Source organism: Lepidochelys kempii, chromosome 5, assembly GCF_965140265.1.
Source record: "Lepidochelys kempii isolate rLepKem1 chromosome 5, rLepKem1.hap2, whole genome shotgun sequence".
Lineage (NCBI taxonomy): Eukaryota > Metazoa > Chordata > Testudines > Cheloniidae > Lepidochelys > Lepidochelys kempii.
In genome coordinates, this window is record NC_133260.1 from 104,788,999 (window position 1) to 104,807,012 (window position 18,014).

The 18,014-nt window shown below is 38.8% G+C and overlaps 1 protein-coding gene across 31 annotated transcripts in view; it reads left to right on the forward strand.

Annotated features, from left to right (window-relative positions):
- Positions 1-18,014, forward strand: part of KDM4C (lysine demethylase 4C) — a 440,364-nt gene that overhangs the window by 66,245 nt on the left and 356,105 nt on the right. For 29 of the 31 annotated variants that reach the window (XR_012159108.1, XR_012159109.1, XR_012159110.1 and 26 more), the window contains one exon: positions 9,225-9,418. Coding sequence is in view for 28 of the 31 variants with exons in the window: in XM_073345318.1 (XP_073201419.1) it covers positions 9,225-9,418 (194 nt within the window). In the remaining 3 variants the exon portion in view is untranslated. Of the gene's footprint in view, positions 1-1,734; positions 4,642-8,621; positions 9,164-9,224; positions 9,419-18,014 lie in introns of those variants that run through there. The other 2 variants (XM_073345339.1, XM_073345338.1) reach the window with 2 other exon arrangements.

Below are 18,014 nucleotides of genomic sequence, written 5' to 3' on the forward strand. Positions count from 1 at the left end.
AACCTTAATATACAGGCTGTCACAATTTAGGGATTGTAAACAGTTAAAATATTTGTTTCAAAGGCTACATTTTAAGGGGCCTTTTGTTATGATTTACTGTAATTATTTCAAGGAGACTGAGACATAAACTTTTATTAATGGTTTAGGCGATGCTAAGGGTATTACAGTAGCTCTGTAAACATGATGTTAGTGGGTTCATAAATGAAACTGAAAGTTGGCTCTCTTTTTTGGCCCAATCCAATAAAATTAAATCTTGGGATACCATAAAAAGTCCAACACCCTCCCTATTCGTTACATCACCCTGCTTCCTCTTATCAGGAGAGTTGAGTCTGGCATTGTTGGGAGAGAAAAGTAGGTGTAGGACATCTCTAAAATAAATGAAATCTGAGATGTAGGTTGGAACAGAATTGTGCAAGGCCTTGAAAATATGAAGTTTGAATATGATACAGAGAGCAAGGTAGAGCCAGTGGATAGATTTGAGGGGGGAACTGACATGATCAAACGATGGGTGAGGAAGACAATTTGTTCAATAGCATTTTGTGGGAAATTAAGAGACAGAAAAATGTACATCAGAGTGTAGATTATTATTTATTTATTTATTTGTATTATTGTAGCACCTAGGAGCCGCAGTCATGGATCAGAACTCAAATGTGTTCGGCACTGTAAATACAGAGAACAAAAAAGACAGTCCCTGTCTAAAAGATCTTACAATTTAAGAAGTTGTTGTTGTCGTATATCCTGGGTCTGCAGGGTGTAAAGAAAGGGTTTCTTTGTTTGCATGATAGCGTTTGCAAAGACTTGCATGGTTCAAGTGTTCTTAACAGTTGACAGTTTGGTGAATCCTTTGTCTCCATTTAGTTAGTGAATTGAGTTCTTATTGTGAAGAATTTTCATATTGCTTTCCATGCAAAATTTGCTCATATTGGGGCTGAGCACTCTGCTGTATTGAGGGGCCAAATGCTGTGTGATCTCTGTTTTATTTTCAGCCACTGTTGCATACTAGGGTGGTGGAGATGCGTGCCACAACCTGCAACTTAGACCTTTGTCCTTTCTGACTGTAGAAAGCTAGCAGGGATGATTTGGTTAATTTTTAGTTGCATTCCTTAGCATTTCCCTGCATGGGGAGAGGGAACGGTTTCAGTGTCTCTTAAAGGCAGAACAAGGAGTAATGGTCTCAAGTTGCAGTGGAGGAGGTTTAGGTTGGATATTAGGAAAAACTTTTTCACTAGGAGGGTGGTGAAGCACTGGAATGCGTTACCTAGGGAGGTGGTGGAATCTCTTTCCTTTGAGGTTTTTAAGGTCAGGCTTGACAAAGCCCTGGCTGGATGATTTAGTTGGGGATTGGTCCTGCTTTGAGCAGGGGGTTGGACTAGATGACCTCCTGAGGTCCCTTCCAACCCTGATATTCTATGATTCTGTGATAAAGAAGCTAGTGTGTGGCCCAGGCTCAAGAAATTTACTCTTGATGCCAACAGTGTGGCTATTAACCTGTGTCCCATCTCTAGTTTTTGGGGAAGGTCACTGAAAAGGTTATGGCAGGGCAACTGTAGCAGTTTGTTGATTCTACAGACTTCCTTGACTCCCAGTCAATCTGGTTGTAGGCCTGGATCTGGAGTAGAAATTGTACTAATTGCAGTTTGTTGATCTCCTAGTAGTGGTCTATACTGATTGTTCTAGATTAGTCAACAACCTTTAACTGCACTTAACCATGAGATTTTGTTGTTTTATTTGCAGACACAATCAGGGATGGATGCTCCAGCTCTTCAAAGGTTCCGTTCCTATCTTTTTAAGAGAACACAAAGTGTATTTATGGGTAATTGTTTCTCTACTTTGAGGGCTCTCTCTTGCCGAATGAGTGCCACAAAGGCTATGTTGTCATATCTCTTGTTCACTGTGTACCTGAGGAGACTGGCAGGTTTAGTGGGGAGACATGAACTGTAATACATTCAGTAAGCTGATGATGCTCAATTCTGTCTCCATTACACCTGACATGGCCAGAGAAGTAGAATGAATGACAGAGGGAGTAGATGAACTTGGGGCTTGAATGAGAGCTAGCTGGCTGTGAGAGACAGACTTTCATGCCACACACCGCTCTTCTGGTCTGAAAAAGGAACCCCTAGTGTCACAGCTAAATGCAAGGTGGAACAGATTGTTTACATAAGTATAATATCATCCTGGGACCGAAGTGGCTACAACTACACTGCATGCAGCTAGCTGGCAACCATTCAGTCCACACTAAGGTAATGTTGGAGGGTTAGGAGAAGCAGCTGGAACAGTGGTGGTCAACCGCCACGGCAAACCGCAGCCACTGGGAGCTGCGGGCAGCCGTGCCTGCGGATGGTCAATGTAAACACTGTCTCATGGCCTGCCAGCAGATTACCCTGATGGGCCGCAGGTTGCCCACCATTGAGCTGGAAGAACTGACAGAACTTATATCAGCACCCCTCTTTTAAGGGAGTGTAATTGCCATTTGTTAAGAAAGTGTGAAACTTGAGGGTCTTGTTAGATCTTGGGCTGCTCTTAAAAGCCTGAGTAGTGGTTTTAGACAAGAGTGCTGTTTCCATCTCTATCTGGTAACACAGAAGCAACATTTTCTCACCAACACAGAGACCTTGCCACAGTTATTTGTGTCTTTGTCATTTCAAGTTTAGAGTCCTGTAATAAACTCTACATAGGGCTACACCTTCAGACTATTCAGAGGCTGAAGCTCATGCAGAATGTTGCAGCCTGCATATCGACAGAGTTGTACAATGGGAGCACATTAAACCAGAGATCTGTGATCTGCATTGACTCCTAAAAAGCTTCCAGGTGGGATTCAGAAGTTTGCTTTCAACCTAGAAAGTCCTAAATGGTTTGGGACCTGGTTACATGAGAGAAGACCTTTCTTCCTGTGATATACCGTATAACATTTGAAATCAGCAGAGACATTTGAGCAGGACGTTGGGCATACCTGGAAGGATGAGAAATACTTGGAAGGATGTGGCAGATGAAGGATGGGAGTAATGTTTCCTCTAATTTTTGACAGGCCGTGTATGGAAAGAATGTCTTCTGTGCAAATTTTTGTGCGCATGGTGTTTCGCCGTGAGTGCAGGGTTTAGGATCTGTGTGTGTGTGCACACGCGCACAGCTTAGAGGGAACAATGGATGGGAGTGAGTTCCAAAGCAGAGGCTAATACTGATTTCTCATCCTTTCTGGCTTGCTGCAAAGCTGGCCTTTTTGCTTTCTTTTTCTCAAGCTATTGAGGAGGGCGGAGGCTGATGGAAGGGGTTCGTTATATTTCTGTATTATGTGTGTTTTAATCTATGGAATTGGTGCACATGTCACAGAATATATCCATAACTCTATTTTGTAAATGTGAAGAAATAATAAAATACCCCAGTACAACTGTATGTATGCTGTAAGTGGCTAAGCATGGGTCATTCTGAGTATCTTTCCTTTACCGCTCTACTTGTATGTTTTTGAGTGCGCAACCTTTTAGTCCCTCCCTTCATTTTTATTTGAGCTGTTTCAACCAAAGTCATACTTTAAAAAAAAAAATGATGGAGGTACAACAAATTTCTCAGATTGTAAGCTCTTTCGGGGCAGAGACTGTCTTGTTGTTCTGTTTGTACAGTGCCTATCATAATGGGCCCTTGTCCATTTCTGGGGCTCCTATAATGATTAATAATAAATTATCTGCCAGATTAATAATGGAATTAATCAACATACTAGAAGTAAAAATGCAGCACCAAAACAGCACAGACCATAATAATACATGCAAAGAGAAATTGCTCTTAAAAAAGAGTCGTCGTCTTTGTATGGCTGATATAAATGTAGAGCAACATCTACAATTTTATATTTAGATGGTTAAGCCAGATAATTGCGTCTGGAGTAGCAGAGTGTATTGCTGTGATATCTCATTCATATTTTTGAATCAGGCGTTAAGTTGTTATATGTTCCATGGTCTGCTCTGGGTGATCACCGTCGCACACTGGAGAGTCTTTAATTTTCCATTTGTGCAGCACGTATCCACATCTTCCATGGTTTGTGTGGATACGGTTTAGGGTTACCCATGAACTTTGTGGAAGATCAAAGTCATGAACCCTCTGCGTCAGGTCTTTCATGAGGTGTTTGTTATTTCTTGTGGACTCCATTCAACTTTCCAAGTTTCATCAGGGTTGAAGTTGCATTGTTGAAGGTTAAATGCATGGCTCCAAAAGAGCTTACTTGACTTCAAGTGGTGGTGAGGGATGTTGTTAAGGTCCTGGTGGATGGGAAGACGTTCATTCTCCACAATCCTCTGAAATCCCCGAAGGGTTGTGGCATCATGGCAAATGGATGGGGGAGCAATGTGTGACAGCATGGGCAGCCAGGGTGTTGGGGTCAACTTGAGGGTTCCAGTGATGCACTGCATTGTAGTGTTCAGTTGACATCAACAAGTCGAATGTGGCTACTTCTGGTCCATACTGTTACGCTGTTCTTGGCTATGGAGTACACGAGGGCCATCGCTGATGTCTGTAACTTTGCGGGTGCTTCCCAGCTTGTGCTTGCCGGTTTTTGGACCAGGCTGACCCTTGTCTTCATCTTGGCAGCTACCTTCTTCAGATGGTTATGGAAGGTTAGCCTGCAATCCAGCTTCATTCCAAGATAGGTCAGAGTGGGGTCATGTTGCACAGTGGCCACAGAAGGTCACTTTTAGGACGTGCTTAGCATTCCTGTTATCAAGATGGAATGCAGTGACTGTTGTTTTGTGAGGATTTTGCTTGAGCCTCCATTTCTGGAACTATTCCTCCCTGGTGTTTAGGTCCCTGTTCAAGGTGGACTCAATGTCACTGAAGGTGGATGCTTATTTTGCCAGGCAACGTCATCCGCCTATGCAAATTTGCATGACTTTGTTGGAGGCACGTTGCTTGTGCAAACATTAAAGCATTGGCTCGTGTACTGAGCCTTGCAGCAGTTCATTGTTGAGGAACCAAGGCGAACTGACTTCATTGCCCAAGTGGACACGTAGCTGCCTATCGCTCAGTATCGTCCATAGCAGGCGTAGTGTTTTGCGGCAGGGGATGATCTTTGCGAGCTTCAGCATCAAGCCTTAAATCCAGACTCTATCATAGGCTGATGACAGGTCTACAAAGGTTGTGTTGGTCTTAAATTTCCTCTGGAATCTGGCCTCAATGTTTAAAAAAAAAGACTACAGGAAACTGTTAGTTGATCTGTAGAGAGGAGAAGCAAAGAATGGTATCATACCGCTAATGATAATTACCCTTTAAAAAAACCAAAATGAATGGAAGCTAGTTTTACATGGGACCCATTTTTGTTCTTATCATGGAAAGTTACAGAAGAGCTCCTGATCCTATTTTAAATCTGGAGCTAGACCTTTCACTTGAGCTACTGAAAGCTACAATATTCTTTGCTCCTTGAGAAAGAAGAGAGTCAGTTTTTCCAGGACTCTGTGAGTTTTCAAACCTTTGCTAGAGTTGGCATCTAGCTTTCCCCTTCCATCTCCACACTGAGTTGAAAGCTGATTCAAATGCTATTAACAGAGCCATATGATCACGGGACAGTAGTTAACAGTAACAAACAGGGTTTCTACACATTAGCGCTTACTTTGGTATAACATAAATTGCCCAGGGGTGTGGAAAAGCCACCTCCCTGGGCAACGTAAGTTACACTGGCCTAAGCACTGATGTGGACAGTGCTGTATTGGTGGGAGGAGTTCTCCCGCTGAGATAGTGAACGCCACTCGGGGAGGTGGCGTAATTGTGCTGACGGGAGAGCGCTCTCCTGTCAGCATAGAGCGTCTGCACGAGCCGTGCTACAGCAGTGCAGCTACGTGGGTACAGCTGAGCCACCGCAGCGATTCTAGAGTAGCCTAACCCGGTCACCCAACACGTCAGGAAAAAGGGAACTAAGGATCTCTCATTTGAACTGTTACCTGTAGTTCAGGCAGCACTTCTCAGAGGAAATAAAAGGTAAGTCTAATGTGCTGCAACAAGGGCCATAGATAATTAGTCACTATAGGTATGAAACTTGTAAAAAAAAAAAATGTGCTTCTTTGTTACCTTTTCTTCCTGGTTATCTTATTCTGTATTTCATCTTTTAAATAAAAAATAATCTGTTACTGCACATCTTTGTCCCTTAGGTCAGACTGCCTGATGTGTTTTCTGAAAAAACACCCATTACATTTGACAAATATGCTCCTAAAATATATGTAGAAATTAGAAATATTTTCATATAAATTTTTATTGCAATTAAAGAACAGTTTTATAATCTAGGTTAGCTCCAGAAAGATGTTAAATAAAAATATTAACTCTCAGTTTTCCCCAAATGCCCAGAATAATTATTGATTGTATTCTCTCCACATGCTAAGGATGACAACTAAATGGATTCTAACTGCCTTTCTACAATCAAGTGGCTGTCTACTAAACATTACATATGAATGAGCCTGGGTACTATTAATTTAATGTTGGATATTAAATATAAAATAGCCAGTTGAATTTTGAGAGGTATTCTTATTAAGCGTTGAGATGTTGGAGCTGAGCGACACTTTTAGAGCTCCTGTTTTCTTTGCTGTCAATGTTGCAATTGTGAGAATTAAACACAGTTACATTCTTGTCAATGAGACTTAACTCCATATTATACTGAGCAAATGTTTTGCTTTGAAATGTTTGGAATACCAAAACGGTATTTTCCATTTTATAAAGTAACATCTTGCAACATTACAGTTGCAGAAATAAAACTGATTTTCTTATATAGTCAAAGAGGATTAAAAAAGAATTTAAAACTGGCAAAAATATTTTTAGATCATCATTTGCTAATAACCAGCTAAAATGTTTTTGTCCAAACTCTATCAACATGTCCTCCCTGGCTGAGAACTTCCATGCTATGCATGAAGTTAACTTGAGTAAATGCAAATAGATCATGTATAGGCTGAAGGAGTTGTGTATTTTGTGTATTCCGCACTCATTTGGTTTTCTATGTTCATATGGAAATTTGGCCTTGTTTTTGGAAGAAAACTGGCAGTGTGTTGATTGGAAGTGGTGAAGAAAGTGCTAGAAAGCCAATTTATCTGATACTAATTTACTGTATCTATGGTGACTCAGAATGGTATGAGGAATTAAGATAGGGCTATAAAAAGAGTAAACCTTAATGCTTTGTTGGTTATTTGTAAGAAAGCAACATTATGGAAGCACAATGGAATCTCCATGATTAAGGTTGTTTTCAGTTTTCCACTTAAAGCAGATATTCAGTGCCTTTGTTCCCTAGAAAGAACACAGTGCATCTTCCCTAAATTTACAACACATAATCTGTGAGCAAAGATTTAATTTTCTAGGGATTTTCAAGTAAATCTGTTAATTAATTTGAGTAAAAATTAATTACATTTGGTCTTTTAAGTTTATTTTGAGTCTCATAATGTTTATATTCTGCATACAATTACTAATTTGAAAGGGGCACTTTTTTAGTAGCATCTAAGGGAAAAGCTATTTCTTAAGTTTACAGCTAGGTTAATTTTTGCAATATTGACAATACGCCTTATAACTGACTGTTTCTTCATCACATATATTTTTATGTCACATTTATACACCAGAATCTGGGCTTTTGTTTAAAATAATTTTATTTGTAGCCTTTGTGGTTTTGAAGAAAACCTTGAAAACCTGAACTGAGAGTTTTATTTGCTGGCTGGCCCTGTAATTTATTTTTTATTTTTTTTTATTTTCTGGCTGACATAAACTCATTTAATAAAAACCAGGATCTTTGTGAATGTGCACCTCCAGCTTAGCGGCCCATGTTGTTCTTCATTAAAGTAGCCATTGTGGTCAGAGATCCTTCCTAAAACTAAGAAGCTCAGAAGTTTATACACAGAATCACTGCTTTGTGTATCAGTTAAGGTTGCTGCACATGTCACACACAACCTCCAAAGCAAGGGAATGAAAATGAAGACACTTAATGATTCATACCCTCTCCTCCTCTACTCAGAGATGCTGCCTCGCTGACTGCATGACCACCAGACATCACAGAAAATGTATCACAACTTCAGTTCTGCACAGTAGGGGTGCTGGCATTTCAGCACTCCTTTCCCCAAACTTGAGTGAGATTTCCCAGAATTGTGCAGATCTTCAGACCAAAAATCTGGTCTTGCTTAACTGTGAGCATGTGTTTAAGTCCTGTTATTGTCAGGGAGCCTTAAATGCATGTTTAAGTGCTGTTCTAAATAGGGCTGCTTTCTTGAGTTGGGGCCTAAATTATTTTGCTTGAATGTCCTGGTGTTCTGTATCTCTATATATCTAGTAATTTCTACCTTACTGGTACTCCTGATTGCTGTTATAATAAAATGTGATTTCCTTCTCTTTACTTTTAGGGAACAGCTCTGATCTCAGTTATTTTATATCACACACAGTGATGCATACCTTAGCATCTGAGATTAGAGTTGCTCTTAATGGATAAATATAAAATACAGCAAAAACACCACGTAGGACTTTAAATACAGAATTCCTATAGGTTATAATGATGGTAAAATTATTGAAATTCCATGCAGTTCTTCAGAAGATTTCCCCTTAAGTATTTTATTGTCCAATATTTTATTATAATTAAAAATGTTTCTGAAGTGACTTAGTGATTTTATCTTTTTCATCCTTTACAGAGCAATGTTAAACTTTCAGAGGTAAATAAAATAATGTATGTTTTAAGTTACTGTTTGTTAAACACTTTCATATTGCATGATTTTACTTTGGAACCGAATAAAATGTGCATCCATATCTTTTTGAACAGGGTCCTAGCTTGTAGGTATATACCAACAAAAGAGTTTTATTCTCTTTGGCTACTATTTTTAATGTAGCTGCACTTATAGTCCCTGTTAGGATCGGGGTCCCAATTAATTAGATGCTGTACAAACCTCTAGGACAATGTTTTCTCTGCTCTGAAGATCTTGCAATCTTAGGGCCTGATCCAAAGCCCATTGTATTCAATAGGAGTCTTTCAGTTGACTTCAGCAGGCCCCCTAAGTGCTTATAATGTTGTACTTGCGTATTAATATATTGCAGCATTAGATCAGGTTTATACCACTTACTTAGTAATGTTAAGTGTATGTATTGTACCGTTGAAATTTCTTGATAATTGATTGTGTTATTTTTCATTCCTCTCTTCAATTAAAATACCTTTTGGAATCATTTCAGCAGATTGTGTTTTTATTTGGTAGTCATATTATTTTTAGTATTTGTTAATGTATTTTATGTCTTTGTTTCAGGATATTGATGAATGGAATATTGCCCATCTCAATACAATATTGGACGTTGTGGGTGAAGACTGTGGAATTTCCATTGAGGGTGTAAATACCCCCTATCTCTATTTTGGCATGTGGAAAACAACATTCGCATGGCACACTGAAGATATGGATCTCTACAGTATTAATTATCTCCACTTTGGAGAGCCGAAGTCATGGCAAGTTTAATTTTTTTTTATGAAAGCTCATTTTGAAAGATGTTTCTTTTTTGTTTCAGCTGACTAAAGCAAACAGATGAGGTAGAATTACTTTGTGGTGAGGAGCTCCATTTAAACAAGATAAGAGCAATCTGGTGGGCAGCTCAGAAAGTAATGAAATTTGAGTCTTGTGATTGAAGGAGAATGGCCTTAATAATATAAACTTCTCCTTTTAAAGGAAATGGCTAAAAAGGAAGAATCTGAGACTGAAAAGAAAAAACAGTAGTTAAATAACAGGCATTACTTGAATCAGGAAACCCAAGATACTATTTGAGAGAACTCTTATTAGGGCCTCGTTGAAATCATTGGGACAGATTTGGTGTCTTAAGTCCACGTCAGCGAAGTACTTAAGCATGTAGTTCATTTAAATGTATAACCAGACCTCTGAAGTCAATGAGATTGCTTAAGTGCTTAACATTAAGCATGTGCTTAAGTGTTTTATTGAATTGGGTCTGTATTATCCACTGCTACACAGCAAACTCCACGTAAGTGGAGACTGAATGATCAAGGTACATCTTAACTGTGATGCCCACAGCCAGAGAGGTTCTCTCTCCTGGACTGTTAACTGGATAGCCTTTTGGTAGTGTGAGGAGACAACTAGGGGTGGGTGGGTGTGTGTATATGAAGAGAGAGACTTTACATTTTTCATTCTGATGGAGATAATTCATATTATGGTATGTTGGTTGCTTTATCATATGCTAAAGCTGTACATAGTGCATGTCATCCCTATGTAGGTGCCGATTTATTTCTGGTCATCCAGTTATGATGATGGGAATGTTTGCAGGTGATGTTCACTAATGGTGTTGTTCAAATTATGTCCATGCATTCAGTCACTTCTGGATTAGGAGAAAGAACTGTGACATTTTAAATATGTAAGCTGGCAAACTGATCAACATACTAAAGATATTGCAAAAGCACAGTAGGAAAAGCAATGTTTTCTAGATTCTAGTTCTAGTCTAAATGCTTTGCATTTAAATACAAGACAGTGGAGCTCTTGTTACTGAGAACGTAAAGAGGACCAGGACCATAACTTCAAATCATCTGCCTAGAATATATCTGAGTTTTACATCATTGAATAGTACATTTTGTTTGAAATGATTGGTTTAATAAATTCAAGTATATTATGACTTCATTGTAGAAAAGAAAGATGGACTTTTCACATACAACATTGATGGATGTATATATGAAAAACTACCTAAATAGGCAACTCTCCTTTAAACACAAAGTTTTTATGTTCGATCCCAAGAAATATGAAAGTAATTCAAAAAGCAGTTTTGAAAAACACTTAATATTGTAAAATTCCAACCAGCAAAGACACTTACTTAATCCTAATAGAACATGGAGTTTAGCAAAGTACTGATTAGTGCGTTTTAAAGTATTTTAAAGCAAGTTTTAAGATTTGTGCTGAATGCCCCTCTAGTCTGCAAATAGGTTTTGAGTCTTCCAAATAACTAAATAAAATTTTAAAAGAAATGGGAGCTGGGCACTCAACTCCCATTGATTTTTTTCAATGAGAGATGAGTACCTAACTGCCCTTTGTGACTTTGAAAATCTCCCCTCCAAAACACATTGTTTATTGCTATTATATGGTAAATAGAGACTGTTTATAAGTAATAGAAAAATATTTAGTTTCTTTATCATTCTTTGAGCATAAGTACTTAATAGAGCTACGTTAATTTTATAAATTTAATGTATTCACATTACATTTAAGTACAGTTGAGTTCAGTAAATATGAAAAGCTAAAGGCATTTTGACAGTCATAATTAGATAATGCTCAGCTGCATCAAAAGTACTACAAAATGAACTGTAAAGGCAGTTTCCACTGTATGCGTCTGATGAAGTGAGCTGTAGCTCACGAAAGCTTATGCTCAAATAAATTGGTTAGTCTCTAAGTGCCACAAGTACTCCTTTTCTTTTTGCGAATACAGACTAACACGGCTGTTACTCTGAAACCTGTAATGACAGTTGACTCACTTGGTTGCCGAGCAACTGAAGGCACAGATCATGACACTGACAAAAGCCTATGTTAGTGTAATGGTTTAGAATGGAAGTCATGAAATGGAGGAAGCAGATGGGCCTAGAATGAAGGGGTCACAGTTTAGAGGGCCACTGCACCTGTATTCCCCCTCTGAGGTCCTTCAAGGGTATTCACTCAAAGGTTACCGGCTCCTAGCCCTCTTCTCTCTTGGGCTAACACTCATCTCTCTCTCTCTCCATCCTGACTGGAGGTTTTGAAGGCTGCTCAAAGTTTTGAACATAGTTTTAAGGGTTCTATTAAATCTCTCAAGAGCTGTTTAGTCTGGGGGTGGTAAGAATCTGACCGAAATTGTTGAACTCCACATTTCTCTCATCGTCCTTCATGCAGATCTGACATAAAGTTTGCCCGCTGATCAGTCAGAATCTCACAGGGAAACACTGTCTGGCTGAATAATGCTGGCAAAGCCACTTTGTCTATCTCCATAAAGGAGAGAACTATTAGTTCTGGGTATTGGGTGGCACAATCTCTTATCAGAATATATTTTATCCTGTCCAGGTAATTTTGCTAAGGAGCCCTTCTCCAGCCCACCACTTAATTCAGAGATCACTAGCAAATGCTACTTTGGTGAATCTGAGATTGAAAAATAATTTACTAAGATGAAGTATCTTGGCTTTTAATTGTGACGAGAGCCTTCTATCTCTTCCAAGGGCCAAGACTGACAGATTATGGAACTAGCATGCCTCAAATATGCTGACCACAATGGCAGCAATTGGGGAATGGGGAGCTAATTTCTGAAAGTATCCTGTGGATAAATAGTGCACCCCATTCATTATACAGTTCAGTTCTCAATATTTATGCGAATAAGAGTGTCTATGTAAATTGTATATCTTGATTCCACAACTGCAATTGCCATACCCACATGGAGCCCAGTGGAGCTCTGTGCAGGAAAGGTGTGTGCCGCATCTAGTCAGGTGCCAGATCAGGGCCATAATGAATGTGTGTGAGTGTTTAAATGTGTAATATTTCTTTTTGGAGTTATTTTTTTGTTTTAGGATCTGTAGTGCCTGAAAATTATTGTCTAACGCAGAAAATAATTTGAAGGTGAACGGGGAAAGAATGGAAAATTAAAGAAAACATGGGAAACAGTGCAGGAGCTAGGGGAAAGAGAAAAAGATACAGTGAGGGGACAGTTACTAGATTTGAGGGTATTATAATTGATTTTTTTTTTGCTAGTAGTTATCATTTTTATTACCATAAGTTTTCCTTTGCATTCTTTTCTGAAAAAATGTGGAATTCTATAAAATAGTTATTTTACTATAAATTTATATTCATGACAGTTATTTAAATGGTGCTTTGTTATATTCTTTGATTTCCTTATAGAACATTCTTAGTTACCTAGCAAAGTTGTCTGAGTGATTAATGGTTCACTTAGCCCATATATTTAAGGGAGTGGCTTGGTGATTTGGAGTTCACAACAGTTTGTGTTGAATACTTGTTCACATTACAAAATGCCTTTTCTGCTGGCTGTTGTAAGGTGTTTTTACCCCCCCCCCACCAGTCTGGTTAATATTTTTGGGTCACAGGATAAAGCTGATGCACAGGACGGTATGCTTGGAGAATTTGTGTCTTGACTAATAAATTGAGAAATTTTGCTCATGGCCTAAGTATTGAACTGCACTTGGAGCTAAATCCAAGTTTTGGAAAACATTCCTAGAAAGCAGACACTAGCATCTGTATAATGCGATTCTAAGAATGTCACTCTGTGTGTCACTCTGAAGCCTAAACCATCTCTTGAGTTAGTATGATGTGGTGGAAACAGCTACATGTATGGTTGAGAATTCTTTTTGTTCAGAATATCACCAAGTTCAATCACTGGGCTTCATGGTCTGTTCCGGTCCAGTTTTTAAGTTTCAGAACATTTTGACTTCACAAATTACCCTTGTATGGTGTACAGCTGCAGTAATGCATGTATCTGTATAGTGCCGTGAGTCCTAGGCCATTGTGATATCAGAGGTAACTCAAGCAATCACTCATACTCTACTGCTACTTTGCATGCAACAGTTTAATTGGTTGTGTGAGGGATACTGCAGAGGGTGGACTACTTGGCCCAGCTGCCACACTTGTGCACCTAATTGCCACCTGCACAAATCAACACACAAAAACACAACCAGCATACAGAACCCCAAACCATACATAGCCCCTAACTGCAGCACTGCCCCATTTGCCACCTGCACAAATCCATACAACTCTCCCAGCACGACACAACCAGCATGCACAATACCCCAAACACAAACAGCCCTGCTCATTGCAGCATACTCTCTTTGTTTGCTACCTGCACAAATCTCCTAACACAACCCTGCCCCAAACAGATCAACAGTACCACCCACACAACTGCACAATCAACACACACTAAACCCAAACATCACTCTGAAGCCTGGAATGTCTGCTGAATCAGTGTGAAGCAATGGAAACAGCTACCTGCATGGTTTAGAGCTCTTTTTGTTCATAGAATCACCAGGTTCAATCATCACTGGTATTCATTGTCTGTCACTGTCCAGTTTTTAAATTCTCTGCCATTTTTGGCTTTTTTACACACATGACTTTGAGTTATGCCTGTGTGACAGCATGGGCTTCCAGTTACTAGACTAGTATAATAATAAAGGCAGAATACTGAACAGCATATGTAGATTGGAGCCATGTAGAAGATGCATATGATGCTCCAAGGTATAATATATGTCCGTAAATCCAAAAAATTTGAATAGGGCCTTTAAATTTTGGAAAACATTCTAGGCACATTAGGTATCTGAAATCAGTTTATTCTTGCTGCTGTTATCTGACTCATGTAAAATAGTGGTGAAGGTAGATACTTCTCAGATCTGGAAGGATTAAAATGATATAAATCTCACTGAAGAATATTAGTGAAGGATACATGAAAGTGTTGATTAAACAGGAGCAAAGCAATTATTTTCATGGCAGTCTGGATATTTTGAATTCTGTTGTAGCAAGACTAGTTTCATTTTTATTTGTTAGAGAAAAGCCTGTGTGTAAGGTGTATATTTAAGATTGTTGTTTAGACAGGACTATTTTTGGAATTGTACTCATTTTGTCTGTGTTTGTTTTTTACAATCGGGATTTGGAACTTTTGTCATATATGGAGTCAAATCCTTTATTTTCTGTTAAAAAGAACACGGCATAAACTAACATGACAATGTACATAGATAAATACAGAATGAATGGGTCCTCAGTTTGTAGCAAGGCATTTTCAGTGGCAGTCCTACTGGCCTTCACACTATGACTCCTGTAAATGAACTGGGAATGGCAGGATAATACATTACTATGTGATTTGTTCTATATATCACAAAACACTCTGGAGAGAGGGTCAGTCATAAAATAAAGAGAAGGGTAAGCTTCAGAAAGGGAGAGTGACTCCATAACTTTGAGAGAGCAGGGAAAATAGACCAGAGAGCTGAAGGAAGGGAACATAGGAAGCCAGGATTGAAGGAGCAGGTGAATGAGTCTTAGCTCAGAAGTAAATGCATGGGAGGTCAGAGGAGTAGAATGAAGCAAGTCCATGGGGAAGTTTGAAAGAAAGAATTTGAATTGGATTCTTACATGACTAAAAGCCAATGAAAATGACCAAGAACTCAGAGATATTGGGCAGCCCTTCTTTCTGGAGCAAGAGAGTATTCTGATTGCAAGTATTCTGATCCTCTGAAGATAGCATGAGATTCTGCCATGCACACAAAAGGAGAGTGCAGAGGGACTGGGTTGTGGCTGGAGCCACACCCTTTCCTGCTGCCCCTCTTCTCGCACAGCTAGAATCTGCATCTTCTAATAGGAATTGTGCTCCCCAGTGATTGCTGGTGTCCCCAACAATTGCTGGCCAGCCCCTGTTAGGGTGATAAGGTGAGGGAAGCTCCTCTGCCCTTGTGGATTAGGGAAAGCTTCAGATTTAAGGTATGAATATCTATTTCAGGGGAAGCATTGTTCAGATCATCGTTCTGGAATTGGTGATTCTTACAAAGAAGAAGTAGGAAAGAGAAAGCTTATGCACGATGATGGCCAAGATTTCTGGCCTAGGGAGCAAAGTTGTCTGAGTTAAGGAAAAAGATGGTAGAGTTAGGCATAGGGGAGCAGATGTGGGCATGTCTCAGAAAGAGAGTAAAAGTCCCTACAGGACATTTCAGTCCTTCAGGAATAGGATGCTTTGGTATAACCGGCAGCTGACAGAGTCAAGGCAAGAAAGTGGGGAATCATCATCATCATCATCATCAAACCTCTCTTACGTAGTGCTTTTCGTCGGTAGATCTCAAAGGACTTCACAAAGGAGTTAAGTAACGTTACTCCCATTTTACACATGGGGAAACTGAGAGACAGAAAGGTGACATGGGGGTAGGAGCTGGGAGTCATCCATACAGAATTGATATACACAACTGATAGCAATGACATATCAAATAGAGAAAAGACAGATGTAACATCTTTTCACTAGTCAACTTTTATAACTAGCAAAAAAATGTATGTGGGACCCAATAGAGCGAAGAAGGATAGAGCCTTGAGACACTCTTTAGCATGTAGAGTGGAAGTAACATGTACATCTTTCATCAATGAAGGAAATGGTTGAATCAAATTAGAGAACAAGATTATTAGACATACTGGTTTCTCGTTAGAATTTTTAGGAAGGTGTGTGATAAGTAATACCAAAAGTTGCAACCATCAAGTGGGAAGGGAACCATCATAAGCAAAAGTGTTGGTTTACTAATTTATCTGGAGAAGGGCAGTCTTACTATGAAAGGTTCAGTGCCCAGTTTGAAGTGAGTCAGACATGTTGTGCTGGAGAAGGTGGCTGGAATGGTGAAAGAGGGTCACCTTCTCCCAAACTTTGCGGAGGAATTGAGTTTGGAAACTGGATATCTTTTGATGAGCAAGGAATGATCCAATGAAGTATTTTTGTTTAAAGAGCTAATAGCAGTTTTGAGAAAGACCTGGAAAGTTACAGAAAGTGTAGTGCTTTTTAAGTACAGTGATTAGAAGGAATCGGAAGACAAAACTTGAGCTTGGAAGTGAGTCCAATAACGAGGTAGGCTTTTGCTCATGGATCAGATTTTGTTGAGGACAATATTGGGATGGATGGGAAAAGATACATGAAATGAAAGGATGTCTCTTTGTAGGTGAATCAAGAGACAATGAGGTGCCTGGGCTCGAAGAAGTACGATGGGTGATATTGATTTTCTAAAGGAATAGCATAGCAAACTGTTCATATTGCTCAGTGGACAGAGAGAGCTTGGGAGTGGGTATTGGGCCAGTGATCTAGAATTAGGCTGAATCAACTGCTTTGATAAAATGTGGAGGATGATGAACTAAGCTAATCATCGACCAATGACTTTAAAGTTAGTTTAACAAATTTTTACTGGCTTAAAGCTTTGGAATTTTTTAATGCTAATCATACCAAGGAAATCCTCAGCTGTTTTATTCCCCCAACCCTCCATCATCACATAAACTAGTATTACAGTGCAGTAGCTTGGTAAAATGTCACATTGAATTAGCTTGAATCTAATGGCATTTTCCACTATCTGTGGAAATATCTGCTTTAGTAACCATGGAACCATACTGTTTATATCCAGTTTCTTGTTACAAAGATAAGAATAATTGGGTGAATACAAAAGGCTGTTTCACATCAGCCTGATGCCCATATTGTCATTTAGTTGTTACATTTTTTATGTAGTAAAGCACATTTTGAAAATTTGATCATTCTTTGTTTTATCTGTTTGCATTATTACTATGAATAGTTCTATTTTTAAAAACTGTGTTACGCTTAAACCTGATAGCTTCTGTGTAGTTTTTATTTAAAACAATTACAATTATCTGGGCACTCTGCACAGATCAACAGTTTTCCATCCATATGTATAGTCACCAGATGGTGTTATGCAATATGTTGACATTTGTTTTAATACTAAATCAATACAAATTTAATTTCCAATTTAATGACCGCCTATACTTGTATAACTTGCAGTGCTAAATAAAGTACTTATCACACATCACAAAAATTAACATGAGTGACATCCCTCCATTTTGTTAGTTGGTTGGGTATAATTTGTAAAATGGAGGTAATGGAGAACACTGTCCAATAAATGAAAATTCGCTATAAAGATATTTAATGTTAAGACTATTCTAACATTTTTAATTGCATAAAAACTATCCATGCAAGGCATTCTATTTTCTCATTTGCTACATAGGGACTTACCAAAGTGTCCTGGATTCCTACAAAATGTTTAACCTGCATTTGTAGGTTTATTATTACCAGTACATAAGATTGCCCAATTATTATTATTAGGATCTGGGTTAAAACAAAAGTACTTCACTGATGTCCCTCTACTCTGGCTTACAGTGACTTAAAGGGGTAGTGCAGTCTATGTTGCCCATTCAGCTTATGGCTTTTTTGGTGAGAGTGCCAAACAAACTGCTGGCTAAAGTTGTTTAATGTAATAAATCTCTTATACTGACTCTCTTTGGGTTCTGCTGAATCACAAGTGAAGTTAAGTTCATCATTTTGTTTTTGTTAGGAGCTGCATAATCTTTGGA